Genomic DNA, 13,931 nt, shown 5'->3' with positions numbered 1-13,931 from the left:
AAGGAGCGGAAGGGGGTAGATTAGTTTAGGTAAGGTTAGATTTAGTTAATTTGAAGAAATGTCAATATAATGAAGTAAAAAGTTCATGAACCTAGCCTACCACATCGCATCTTGATAGTGGGGAGCGGGGAAGGGGGATAAAGTGGGTAGGCAAGTTTAGGTTAGGTTAGATTTAGTTAATTTGAAGAAATATAAATGATGTAAAAATGTTTGAACGCAGCCAAGCACATAGAATTTTGGAAGCAGGGAGAGGGGAAGGGGGTAGGTTAGGTTAGGTTAGATTTAGTTAATTTGAAGAAATATTAATATGAAAAAGTTTGAGCGCAGCCAAGAAGCACACATGGAAGTTTGGAAGCGGGGAGGGGGGAAGGAGGGGGAAGGGGGTAGGTTAGGTTAGGTTAGATTTAGTTAATTTGAAGAAATATTAATGTGAAAAAGTTTGAGCGCAGCCAAGAAGCACACATGGAAGTTTGGAAGCGGGGAGGGGGGAAGGAGGGGGAAGGGGGTAGGTTAGGTTAGGTTAGGTTAGATTTAGGTCAGGTCAGGTTAAATCTAGTTCGGTTAGATTAGTTCTATGTGAAGAGAGGTCAAATAATGAAGTAAAAAGTAGCAATAATACTGAGTGGACAATATTTAGAGAAGGGCCGGGCAAAAGTTAAACTCTATGGCATTTTATTTCACCCACAACCGCAGATTTCGTAACTAATCCCATAACTTCTAATAACTTAATGTAACTAATGTAATCTAATAACTCGTAATTACAACCTACTTTCTATCATAGGAAACTAGCATTAATAAGTCTCCTTCCTTTCTACCCACTACCGTCTCCTCCTTACTAAGCATTCTTTCACCTCGTACTAATAGAGATAAAAATAGTAACATAGTAATATACCTAAAAATAGCGCTATATATCATCCTGCCCCTACATGAAACCTAAATAATTAGGTATATACGGCTGGAATCATACCTTTGTCCTCATCCTCTCTCCACCAGTGCTGTCAGGCGTCATTTTGGATAAGGAGGAGGCGGAAACACAGTAAATAGAAGCACCGGGAGTAAAAATGATAAAACTTTCTATTTATAAAACACGGTCAAAAAGGCGCGGGAACCTGTGCAACTTGTCCGGGCTGATTGACTGTGGCTTCGACTCATGCCTTGCCCCTATAATATATGTATTAGTATTAGTATAAGTAGTAGTAGTATAGCAGAAAAAAAGTAGAGAATGGGATGCAATTCAATGGAGAAAGACGGAATACAGACAGAGCCAACATTGAAATAAGGACACAGAAGAAAAATACTGGGACTGGAATGGAATCAGACAAGGCCACCAACCTCGAGACTACAGCAAGATTGCCGTACTCAGTATATTTTATTTTCCATTTTCTGACCCTTAACTATTCCCAAAAAACATCATAAATTAACGGTACTGTCTTTATATAGTAAAGACAGTACTATATAAATTTTGGCAAACAAAGAGAAAAGAAAAGAAAGGAAGAGCTGGGAGACGTAAAGATCACACTGCGCCTGCCTGGGAGTTGGGATGGCATGTTCCTCCCTTCTCCCTTGTTGTTTACCTGCAACAATAAACTATCAATCAATCAAGAAATCTAGAAACTCAAAAGACCCAGACAGAGAAAGACCACAGACCCAGAAAAAGGTACATCAGCGTTGCCAGATTTTCGTATTCACCACATTGTATTTATCATTTTTAAGCCTCAAACTCTCGTACCTGCACAAATAACGATAGAAAATTAAAATTAGCGTTAAAGCTGTTATTTAGTGATGCTTTTTTTTTCTTTTTGCCATAGTTATAGGTCCGAAACTACGAAAATATAATGCGATGAGTACGATAATCTGGCAAGCAGCGGCGCCAAGGGTGTGTCATTGGCGGGAAAAGTAGAAGGAAGAGGTAGGTGAGCGAGGAGCCGGCACATTTAGAGGTCTTTTCTCCACTCCCGAGGCTACTGGAGGGTTACTACACGACGCCATATTAATTCCTAGTGGTTAATTGAGCCGACGAGACAGTGACAGCCTCTCACCTTCACCCAAAGCTGCTAAAACACCTTAGATAACAGACCACCAGGTAAGTTCCATTCACCTGCCCCTCTCTCTCCTTTTTACTATTTTATCACTATTTCCTCTCTCTCTCTCTCTCTCTCTCTCTCTCTCTCTCTCTCTCTCTCTCTCTCTCTCTCTCTCTCTCTCTCTCCGCTTTCAACCTATACTTATTATTCTTGTTTCGAAGTATATAGTAGTTGGTCACTGGTCACGAGGTCGGGTTAGGTCAGGTCACACCCATATATTATTTTCGTTATGTTCAGTACCTTTATTATCATTGTAAGGGCATTATGTTTTTGTTAAGTTTAAGTTATATGTGGTTATAAGTTTATTTAGGTATAGGGTGTTTGTGAAACCTCATCAACAGAACATAAGAACATAAGATTTAACAACGGAGGATGTGTGTGAGGAGTACTTCAAAGGGAGAGGCAGGAGGGTGTGTGAGTGGTGTGAAAAGGGTGTTTGAGCAGGGAAAACACTCATCGGAACCCAACTAATTTTTCTGTGGCCTTTGAAAATAGTCATAAGAAGAGCTCAAAGCTTTTGAATATGCGAGATCACCAGTATAAGGGTTGACAAAATTGAGGAATACTTGAAAAGGAGAGACAGAGCAGGAGGGTGTGTGAGTGCTGTGGAAACGGATTGCATGAGCAGGGAAAATTAAGAGTCATGATGAGACCTCTGCCTCGGCCATCCCCTCAAGAGAAGTTCCCGAGATAAAGAAAGGCATCAAAGTTGTAAATAGATAGATATACAGTGTGCTCCTCAGACCTCAGACCTGGTTGGCCCATCCACTCTAACATAAGGAAACAGTAAAATAAGTTAGGTGGGCCACAATACCAGCAAGCTTTTTTAGATAAGACGTGTGTGTGGGGAGGATGCTTCATCTTCTGCAAACTAATATTTCTTGTTTTTTTGGGGCAGATAGTGGTGCTAGCTGACGATCTGGGAGCATACGCCAGGAGAAGCATCACTTCACTCGCCACTTCCACCCCCTGACGGACCCCCAAGCAAGCCTCCACGCGGCTATACCCTTCCGAGGCCAAGTTGTGAGTGGTTTATTGTGGGCAGTAAGTGTAGGTTTTTCTAACAATGGCCACTCGCATTTTAAAAGATCACGATGTCAACACAAATTCCAAGAAGAGAAAGAACGCTCGATCTGACCCCTTATCTGCGGACTCAAAGAAAGCCAAGCAAGATTCAGGGGATGTCACCGTCACCACGACCGAGACAGATCCTCCTAAGTGTGGTGTCCTGACGTCCTGGAGGGAGCCGTCACGCATCCCTGTATCGGAACCAGGCACGTCTAAAATAGTTTTCTTTGACCTGGAGACGACATCTTTGAAGGCCGACTGCGACATCACACAGATATCAGCTGTATATGAGAATGACATATTTAATTCGTACGTCATCCCTGATAAAATGATTGACCCAAGGGCCTCTGAAATCACAGGAATAGTTTGTTATGGGGATGAAATGTATGTTCATGGCGAGCCAGTAACTGCTGTCCCTCCGAAAGAAGCTCTGGAGAACTTTTTGGCATGGATCGAAGCGAGGTCTCCAGTTGTGATGCTGGCCCATAACGCACAATTTGACTATACTCGCTTATTTCATGCCCTTGAGACCCACAACCTTTACGACAAGTTTTCTGAGCACATTGAGGGGTTTGTGGATACACTGGGACTGTTTAAGCCAAAGTTCCCCAAAATGGTCAACTACAAACAAGAAACGCTCGCCAAGGAGGTCCTCAACAAGACATATTCCTCCCATAACAGTGCAGAGGACGTAAAGATTCTCCGGGAGTTGTACATTAAGTCAGAGCCACACTCCTTCAAGACTCACTCCTGCACCTTCACATCAGCTTACAACAGGTGGTTTTACAATAAGAGGAAACTGAAGAACAAAAATGCCTTCAACAAGATGGTGAAAGATGGCACTTTGACAACTGCCGTGGCGAATAGGATGGTAGGCTCAGGATTGGTGAGAGCCGACCTGCAGAAGATATGTAAGAAGTCTGGGGAGCCTGAGTTGCTTGCACTCCTCAATGAGAAAGACAAGTCAGGCCAACCACGGGTCCCTGAGGCGGAGAATATTGTAGGGAAGATTTTCCAGCACTTCAAGAAAGGGAATAAGAAGTAAATAGTACAGGGTGTAAAACTAAGAGGAAAGAACCCTGAATTTAAGTGAATGTGCAAATAGATTGATATTAAAGTCAAATTATATCAAATAGTCCGTTTGGGCGTTCAATTCCGTGGGTCATTTCCTCCCTCCTGCTCAGCCACACAGTCCCAATGCCTATTTTTCCCTCTCATTTGTTACCTATTGCTAACTTATGAGAGGAAGGGATAGGTGTTGGGACTGTGTGACTGAGCAGAGGGGAGGAAAGGACCCGCAGATTCCAACACCCAAACGTACTATTTGGAATGGTTTAACTATAGTTTGATATATATTTTTATGTATATGTGGGTCTATGAATATAATTTATAGTGAAATTCGTGTACCTGTCAGATTTTATGCTATTCTTAAGTGGACACGGGTGAACCATCAAGCGGAGTAGCAGTTCACAAGATCGATCCACAAACTACTCCGCTTGGGGGTTTAACCATGTCCGCATAACACTATCTAATATTTTTATGGAGTATTTATGTATTGTGTGTAGTATGAATCTATGGGTCTAGCTTTGAATCTCACCCAGCTGTTCATCCTTCCTTGTGGGTAGGCTGATAAACGGGTACACACACACAGATAGTTACAAAATAAGAGAGTTAAAAAGCGAAATCATTAAGAACCGAACGAGAGAGAAAAATTGTGAGCCATAATGTTACGCAACCGAGAGAGAGAGAGCGAAGACTTATCACTGTTGTCCCCTGCCCCGTTTGTATCTGTAGGGTGTGTCCTTGTGTGTGTGTACTGGGGAAGGTAAACTGTGGTGGCTCAGATGTCACTGGTCATTTTAATTGTATAATCTTCATGGGAAATATTTTAACATGTTATACAGATTTTATTGGGTTTATACTATTTAATATTTATGTGCATTTCCCTTTTTATGTAGTGTAGCACATATGTAATGGGTGTTTTATGCTTGATATATTTGCATTGCCTTTTTCTTCAGAGACTATACTCCCCACTCTGATTATATAGCAAATTGAATTCCTTTATTATATCCTTTTGAATGAAGTTTAATATTTATGTAGTGTGGCACATATGTAATGGGTGTTTTATGCTTGATATATTTGCATTGCCTTTTTCTTCAGAGACTATACTCCCCACTCTGATTATATAGCAAATTGAATTCCTTTATTATATCCTTTTGAGTGAAGTTTAATATTTATGTGCATTTCCCTATTTATGTAGTGTGGCACATATGTAATGGGTGTTTTATTTTTATTTTTTTTATTTTTTTTTACAACAAAGGGGACAGCTCAAAGGCACAAAAAAAAGGAAACGATAATAAAAAAAGCCCGCTGCTCGCTGCTCCCACAAAAAAGAATCAAAAGAGATGGCCGATGGCTTGATATATTTGCATTGCCTTTTTCTTCAGAGACTACACTCCCCACTGATTATATTGCAATTTGAATCCCTTTATTATATTCTATGCATAAAGTGTAGCAACATAGTGTTCAGGTATGTGTTAAAAACATTACTTTGTCTAAGGTAAAGCCAAATTTGTGGGTTTACCGTGTAGCAATGATGGGCCAACATTTGTGCCATGATATAAACCCCCCAAAATGTGATGATTTTTTCTCTGTTTTCTCACTTAGAGGGACCATTAAGAAACATGATCCCCGCTGCTACATAGTGAAAAACATTACTTTGTCCAGAGGATAGTTTATTGGAGGCACCTGATAACAGCATGAAAAACTTACACCAACTTTCAGCTTGTTCAGGATTATTTATGAGATTCCCGACATTACTGTAACTACTTGGCACACTTGTCCCTTGTAATGGCCGAGTCCTGAAGAATCAAGTAACTATCTATATGTCATTCACCTATTTGAACAGGCAAACACCTTTCAGAAGACGTACCTGGATGTTTTTGGCAATAAATTAACATGGAAATTCAATCAGTGTTATTATTATCATTATTATTGAGATCCATGAAAGGGCACCAAGGGGAAAATATATGGACCTAAACAGAGTGCCCTTGATGAGGAGGACATGGATGTGAAAAACAAGAGACAGTAAAGTAAGTAAATATAAAAGGTTAGGCCATAAACAATACCTAAGGAGTTAACATGTGCTGGTAAAGACGGGAAAGGTTAACGACATACCTGGATGTTTAAGATAATACAGGTAAAAATATAGATAAATAAATAAATCTAGTCTAAAGGTGGAGAGACTGGTGTGGGAGTCTGCATGAAGGTTGGCGGTGAGTGGAGACTGGGCTTTGGGGCTCGGCTGGGCAGGGCACTTGAGATTTGTCCACACACTGTCTTCACCACACCCAGCCACACCATCACGCTGATCTGTGGACGCAGGGAACCGTATTTACTTAAACTACATATTCGCTCAGCTTCAATTGCTTTCAGATTTTCAGTGAGGAAGCAAAATAATGAATGTAGACATATTTTTAAATAATGTCAAATACTACTACTTTCTAACTCACTTTTCCACAAACTACAGATTCACAAGAGAACTTTCCTCACTTTAAGATTTTCAGAGATATTCAGAAAAGTTTGATCATTTAAGCATAAAAATAATAAATGTACACAAAAATCTGTCGTAAAATACTTCTACTCACATTTCTTCGCAAACTACAGATTCACAAAAATACTTCCCTCACTTAGACTCACAGTTTAATCATAAAAGGTCAATAAATTAAACATCAGAATATAAATGTACACAAATATCTATGAAAAATGTATACTACTACTACTAACTCACAGTCAGATGTAATTTTATATTTTCATGGGCAGACCAGCAACAAGTAGAAGTGGAGAGGGACACATAAGGGAGACTGTTGCAAAGGCTGTCTCCTGAAACTATACATCGGATCAGATTGTAAGTCTGTTTCCCTACCTGGCCCAACTGACATGACGGGAATGAGAGTAGAGGTCCCAGCGGCCACACCAGCGATCCCGGGAGTGTAATGACAGGCTCTGAGACGTTCTCCCAGACCAGCCAGGCACACGACATGCCAACCACGGCCTTGATCAGTCCCCCAATCGTCATCTGTACTCGCTGCTCTCCGATGGAACGCTCGCTGACTGGTAAAATAAAAGGAAAGAAGTTAGTAAATACAGTAGACATTCAGTTTAATGCGAGATAAGTACTTAACCCGTCCACTGCGATTGGCACAGATTTGCCTTTCACTGGTAGCCAGGTCACATATACTACCAAGTCTTTCTCTGCCTCTGTGGTGGATAGTGGAGTGTTTCCTACATGGTATTGGTATGCTGGATATCCCCTCAATTTGTAGGACTTTACATTTTTTCTTTACTGAATTGTAACCCACTTTTTGTTACATTCCTGTAGCTTGGTGATGTCTTTGGTAGAAAATCCATAGTCAAGGGGTTAAGAAATTCAGGCATTATGGAGGTGTTATTTGATAAGATTTGCTGGAGAAATAGATAAATAAATACATCATCTAGTCCAGTGGCATGGTACTCTCCTCCCGAAATTGACCTCTCTTTCAGCCACTCCTCTTAACTCTTTTTTATAGGAGCGGTGATTTGTGGGCTTTTTTTTCATTATTATGATTTTTTTTTTAACCCTTGAGCGGTTTCCTATGCTGTAAAATAAAATGAAGAAATAAAATGATCAAAGCGCGTACCTTTTGCTTTATACTGCTGATTCAGGGAGTTGATTTTCCGTTGGATTCTGGCGTACGAGGCAAACTGGTCCACCATGCTGATGCTCTGTAGCTGTTGCTTCAGGCGCACCACCTCCTGCCGCATCTGACGCTCACTGGGCCCCTCACCACCGATGGCACGTATCACCTGCAGAAAAATATTGCAAGAAAGCTCAATAATAAGTTACCCGGGGATGTCAAGAAAGTGCTGAAGACTCACTTATTCACTAAATCCTACGATTTTACAAATATGAGGATTGAGGACACACACAATGTCGGGAGGGTACCTGCTGGCGATTACGAGTCCAACACGTGATCAGGCCGTGGTGGTGACTAAAACACACACACATACATACACAACCCTCCCCCCCTCACACACATACACTCAAGGACAAGAGAGCCATTATTTAAAGTTGGGTTATGCAGAAGACTTACGTAGTACAGGAGGGCGGGCAGCACCACACCAGCACAGCCCAGCACGGTGCTTAAGATGAAGAGCTGCATATCTCTCTTTCTCTCTCTTTTCTTGTGGTTAATAGGCCTTCTTCTCCTTCTTCAGTGTTTTAATAAGCCTGTCACATGAGCCCCGCCGAAGGAGAGGAGGAAGAGGCAACGGGGAAGTTGTTTTGTTTACGTCCTGATGATGATGATAGCCCCGATGAGCATGGCAGTCAGACCTTTCAACGGGGCTCTCATTAATCTGTTTCTTTTTCATGTGTCCTGATGATTCCTATCCTGTTTTCTTTTGAGGTGTTATACTGTAGCATGTCTCAAAGAGTAAACATATGAGAAATAAAATGCTAATCCTCTTTGGAAGTCTCTAGATATACTCAATGTGTGAATTGTACCCTTGTCATATCTTTTCTTTGGCGATTTCATATATGCAGCTCTGATTCAACGAGTAAAAATGATATTATATTACCATAGGATCTAAGGAATACCATATCATGCACTGGAAAGTTTTATTTTATGGAATACAGTCATTAAAATCATACAGTATGTGATGAGGGATGAAGTCAGTGGACGGGTGAGCCATACATTTTTTTTTTTTTTTTTTTTTTTTTACGTCGTTGCCTGTTGCGCGCCGGTAGGCATCTTCCTGGTGGGGCCTGATGGTCGGCCCAAGGCTTCTTCCAGGTGGGGCCTGATGGTCGGCCCAGCCCGTTCTGGCGCAGGCGAGTGTTTATAGTGGCGCCATCTTGCCATTACATGACATTCAAGACACCTGTGTTTGTCTCCCTAAGTGTACTGGGGCCTAGGCATGTGCCGATCTCGATTTCAATTTCCCAAAAAGTAGAAAAATTGACTTTGGCGATTCTTTTATCAAGATGAGGAGGTGGCGTCTGTGCCGAGCGAAGGAAGGGAGAAGGGGAGTTGACAGGGGTGAGGAACCTTCAGAGACAGCGAAGGGAAGACAAGGACACAGGGATGAGACTTAGAGATACATGCAGTTTACATTTTTGCTCCTCGTTCTCCTGCTCCTCTTTCCTCTCTTATTCCTCATCCTTGTACAAGTATGAAAATTACAGACAAAAAGACAGAAGGGTGAGCACAAGTGTTGGCAGTGGTCGGTATTAAGGTCAGAGTCGACGGTAATCAATTCTCTCCAGCTGCACCAGAGGCTTGAGCTGGTCGGCCAGGGCTCGGAGGTCTTCGGCGACTGACATGTCCGTCTTGGTGGTGAGGACGCTCAGCTCCACCATATGGGACATTGTCATGGGCTCCAGGTTGTCCTTGGCCATGCCCGTGCCCATCTGAAGCAAGGTTGACATTATTATTATTGTTATCATTATTATTATTACTATTGATTGATGGTTTCTTATTGCAAAGTTATACAACAAAGGAGAAAGGAGGAACCTGCAAACTACCTTTCTCTATCATAATTCTTGCACACTCACCTTGTACATCTTAAACACAGTCACCTTAATTCTTCCCTTCTTCATAATAAATCCTTTGGCGATGAACTCGTGATCAAGCTGAAAAAAGAAATTACAACACACATTAGACGCTACAGATAGTGTCCACATATGAATTTCCTCTCTGCCAAAACTCATAAGGTTCAGCACTCAAGCTTCGGCCATATATCTGCCAAAAATCATTACTTTCCACATTGAAGATGAAAACAATTACCTCTTCTCCCATCTCGGTCAAGAACATATATCTGTCAAAAGTCATTACGCTACACATTGAGGATAAATAAGTTACCTTGGCTCCCATCTCGGTCAAGAATTCACACACGTTGCTGCTGACCGGGACATCCAAGCAGTTCCTCAAAATAGCTGGATAGTTCCCTGGAAGTGGAGAAACACACACCATCAGTTACATAGAAATACAAGTCATCAGTTATGTAGAAAGACACACCATCAGTTACATAGAAAGTCCAACCCCATAAGGAAAAAAAAGGGGATTAAACAAGAAGAAGAGAGAAAACCTCCCTGAGTCGCCTCCCTTCCCTCAACACTTGCCTAGCTCTGGGTAGCCGACATATCTGAGTTGGTAGGGCAGTTCCGGGTAGTCCATGGCCCTCCGCACCCTCAACATCACCCCTTGAGAGGCTGGGCCAGGGGTGGACATGGCTGGAAGTAAAAAGAATATGCTTACTAATGCATTTTCTTTTCTTAATTTCTCGTCTTCTGTTAAGTTCTGGTGTTTTGTTCTTACTTTTTTTTGTCTGTTGCTCTTAGAATGTCTTTACTTGTGTGTGTCTGTCTGCCTGTCCCTCAATTTGTTTTTATTTGTCTGTCTTTCTCTCCATCCAAAATCACTGCCCATCCTGTCTTTAGTTGTGTCTGTCTATCTGTGTATGTATGTATGTTTCTCTTGTCTGTCTGTCTATCTTCATTTCTGTTTGTCTTTCTGTCTGTCTCTCTATCAGTCTATAATTACTGTCTATCCAGGAATGAAGTCCTCTCACAACTTGCTATACATATTTCACTTATTTGCCACAGCTCATTATTCAAGGGAATTTATCCAATGACTATGTGCAAACTGGCAAACATGAAGGGATGCATGCAACACCTTACCATTGAAGTCTTTGAGCACGAACACCACCTCATGGTCATGGAAGGTCTCGGGAAGGATGTCTGCATTATCACACAGGCCTCGAAGCCGATCGATGACCACCCCAAGGGAAGTATCCAGCACTGACCCTGTGGAGGCAATTTATTTATAGATACTAGTAGATGGTCCCAGTGCAGGATCCTCTAAATGTTCCTCTTTACTGGACTCTTCTACTCTTAGTGTGTTTGTGGTGTAGCACAGAAAGTTGGTGGTGAAGGCTTCCTACAATGCTTTCTGTCCTGCCCAGCATTTATCCAACCATTTCTTCACAGTATCTATGCTTTAATACGAAACTATCTCCTCATGTCGACCTCTATTACATACCACAACAGATCTTAGTGCAAACATATTCTTGCTTGGTGTAGCTTACCTTCCATCAATCTGAGTTAGGAGATACTTGTAATAGTGTGACAAATTTATGTAAAAGTTAAAAAAGCTGGTAATTTGGAGACTTACCCTGAAGCAAAAACTCCTGATCGGGAACAATTTGACTCTTGAGGGCAGCTTCTATACTCTCGCCCACATGCGAAACGTTTATAGGGAGTGCCATCACGGGTGCCAACACTGCGGAAAGAAAGATTAGATCACCTCATTACCTCCCATTTTCCTCCATGTCACTGCCACGCTCCCATTATGAGTATGGTTGGCATTATACGACACCTTCGTTTCCTACATCAGCTACTTCTAAAGGTCAAAGAGGGGGTCGGTCAGGTTCTAATGAGTGTTTCTTCAGGTTCATGGTACAGAAGAAGGGTCAAACTACCACCAGGGTCATAAAACTACTCCTGGAAATGCCCAAAACTCCTACGAAAGCCTTGTCAAAGAGGTGTTCTTGGGCAACTAAATGTCTTAAAATATGACTCTATTTCCCAAAACCACATAGATGAACCGGGTTTGTATGGCTGTTCTCCAGTTCAAGATACAGAAGCCATGTAAAGCTATCACCAGGATCACAATACTGTCCACGGAAACCTCAAAAACTTCACCCGAGAGACTTTTCAAACAGGAATACATAGGCGTCGATATTTTTGAGAATACCAATATCAAAGGTAAATTAGAGCATACTTAATATTTAATTCAACGTAATATTTGTTCAGTGCAGTGTTGAAGAAGAAAACTCAATTCATTTTTACATTTCAAGAAGACAAGAAAATAAGGACAATTTACCGTTTCACCCAACCAACGATTTTCTGACGTGGTTCATGTTATTGTGGGTAAGCCATTGAACCACAGCCACTAGAACCCATATATAAAGGTTACTCACGGTTATTTAATGTTGATGTGCCTCTGGAAATCACGTTAAACTGCCTAGACTTTTACAATTAGGTTGTTTTATGCTTGGAAATAATAATAACACTGAATGCGGAAAATCCTCGGCCAAACGTAAACAAATCAGCCTTTTTAACGGCGCTCTTTTCCGTGTCTTCTGTTTCTGTCATTTTATCTTGTTCTTATCTCACTTTTATGCAATATTTATGCTTTGTTTGCTGTGTTTTCTTTGTAGAATATATAATATCATTTTGGGGTTTCTTTATATGCATTTTAATTTCTGTTTGTGTGTTCCAGGATGAGCTCCACAGGCATGGCACTCCAAACATGCCAACACGCCACAGTATATGAGATGACTTAACAATAATGAGATGTGTGATTTAAAACACTGTGGAAAGTGTGTTGTAAGCACTAGGGGCATTGTCCATGGTGTAGTTACATGCTCCAGTCATGTCATATCTCTCTTTTATTTTAGATTTTGTCCAGTATCTACTCATTACCCACAGTGTTCTCCTTACTGAATATATAAAACTTTCCTGAGTCTAAAACATCATCTAGGAGGGTTTCTTCATATATGCATTATTTCTTGTCTTCTGGTAAAAGTGAATTGAGTTTTCTTCCTCTACATTGCATAAATCAAATATTACGTTAAATTAGATATGAAGTATACCCTAATTTACCTTGTTCTCCTTACTGAATATATAAAACTTTCCTAGGTCTATAACATCATCTAGGCGGATTTCTCCATATATGCATTATTTCTTGTCTGCTGGTAAAAGTGAATTGAGTTTTCTTCCTCTACATTGCATAAATCAAATATTACGTTAAATTAGATATGGAGTATACTCTAATTTACCTTGTTCTCCTTACTGAATATATAAAACTTTCCTGAGTCCATAACATCATCTAGGCGGATTTCTCCATATATACATTATTTCTTGTATTCTTGTAAAAGTGAATTGAGTTTCCTTCCTCTACATTGCATAAATCAAATATTACGTTAAATTAGATATGGAGTATACTCTAATTTACCTTGTTCTCCTTACTGAATATATAAAACTTTCCTGGGTCTATAACATCATCTAGACGGGTTTCTCTACATCATTTCTTGTATTCTTGTAAAAGTGAATTGAGTTTTCTTCCTCTACATTGCATAAATCAAATATTACGTTAAATTAGATATGGAATATACCCTAATTTACCTTGTTCTCCTTACTGAATATATAAAACTTTCCTGGGTCTATAACATCATCTAGACGGGTTTCTCTACATCATTTCTTGTATTCTTGTAAAAGTGAATTGAGTTTTCTTCCTCTACATTGCATGAATCAAATATTACGTTAAATTAGATATGGAGTATACTCTAATTTACCTTGTTCTCCTTACTGAATATACAAAACTTTAATTCCTGGGTTTATAACATCATCTAGGCGGGTACGTTTCTCCATATATGCATTATTTCTTGTCTGCTGGTAAAAGTGAATTGAGTTTTCTTCCTCTACATTGCATAAATCAAATATTACGTTAAATTAGATATGGAGTATACCCTAATTTACCTTATTCTCCTTACTGAATATATAAAACTTTCCTGGGTCTATAACATCATCTAGACGGGTTTCTCTACATCATTTCTTGTATTCTTGTAAAAGTGAATTGAGTTTTCTTCCTCTACATTGCATGAATCAAATATTACGTTAAATTAGTTATGAAGTATACTCTAATTTACCTTTGATATTTAGTTTTTAATCCCCAA

General features: G+C 40.3%; 3 protein-coding genes across 3 annotated transcripts; 1 reads left to right on the top strand and 2 right to left on the bottom strand.

Moving 5' to 3' along the window:
* The first annotated feature begins 1,889 nt into the window (after window positions 1-1,889).
* LOC126999714 (uncharacterized) lies at window positions 1,890-6,122 on the top strand. Its single transcript, XM_050862478.1, has 2 exons — window positions 1,890-2,083; window positions 2,983-6,122. Exon 2 carries the CDS (start codon window positions 3,151-3,153, stop codon window positions 4,195-4,197), a length of 1,047 nt encoding a protein of 348 aa, XP_050718435.1. The 5' UTR covers window positions 1,890-2,083; window positions 2,983-3,150; the 3' UTR covers window positions 4,198-6,122.
* LOC126999715 (guided entry of tail-anchored proteins factor 1-like) lies at window positions 5,871-8,509 on the bottom strand. The gene is made up of 4 exons (XM_050862479.1): window positions 8,285-8,509; window positions 7,832-7,997; window positions 7,078-7,265; window positions 5,871-6,524 (listed from the first exon to the last, which is right to left on the bottom strand). The coding sequence occupies exons 1-4, from the start codon at window positions 8,351-8,353 to the stop codon at window positions 6,378-6,380; spliced, it is 570 nt and encodes a 189-aa protein (XP_050718436.1). The 5' UTR covers window positions 8,354-8,509; the 3' UTR covers window positions 5,871-6,377.
* A 288-nt stretch (window positions 8,510-8,797) lies between these two features.
* Window positions 8,798-12,330, bottom strand: LOC127000089 (mediator of RNA polymerase II transcription subunit 18-like). The gene is made up of 7 exons (XM_050863513.1): window positions 12,174-12,330; window positions 11,366-11,473; window positions 10,873-10,998; window positions 10,315-10,425; window positions 10,055-10,140; window positions 9,748-9,825; window positions 8,798-9,603 (listed from the first exon to the last, which is right to left on the bottom strand). The coding sequence occupies exons 2-7, from the start codon at window positions 11,457-11,459 to the stop codon at window positions 9,430-9,432; spliced, it is 669 nt and encodes a 222-aa protein (XP_050719470.1). The 5' UTR covers window positions 11,460-11,473; window positions 12,174-12,330; the 3' UTR covers window positions 8,798-9,429.
* Window positions 12,331-13,931: the final 1,601 nt, after the last annotated feature.

This window comes from Eriocheir sinensis, chromosome 17 (assembly GCF_024679095.1).
Source record: "Eriocheir sinensis breed Jianghai 21 chromosome 17, ASM2467909v1, whole genome shotgun sequence".
Taxonomy (NCBI): Eukaryota; Metazoa; Arthropoda; class Malacostraca; order Decapoda; family Varunidae; genus Eriocheir; species Eriocheir sinensis.
The sequence above is the reverse complement of the archived record's forward strand: the minus strand, read 5'-3'. Positions and strand labels throughout refer to the sequence as shown.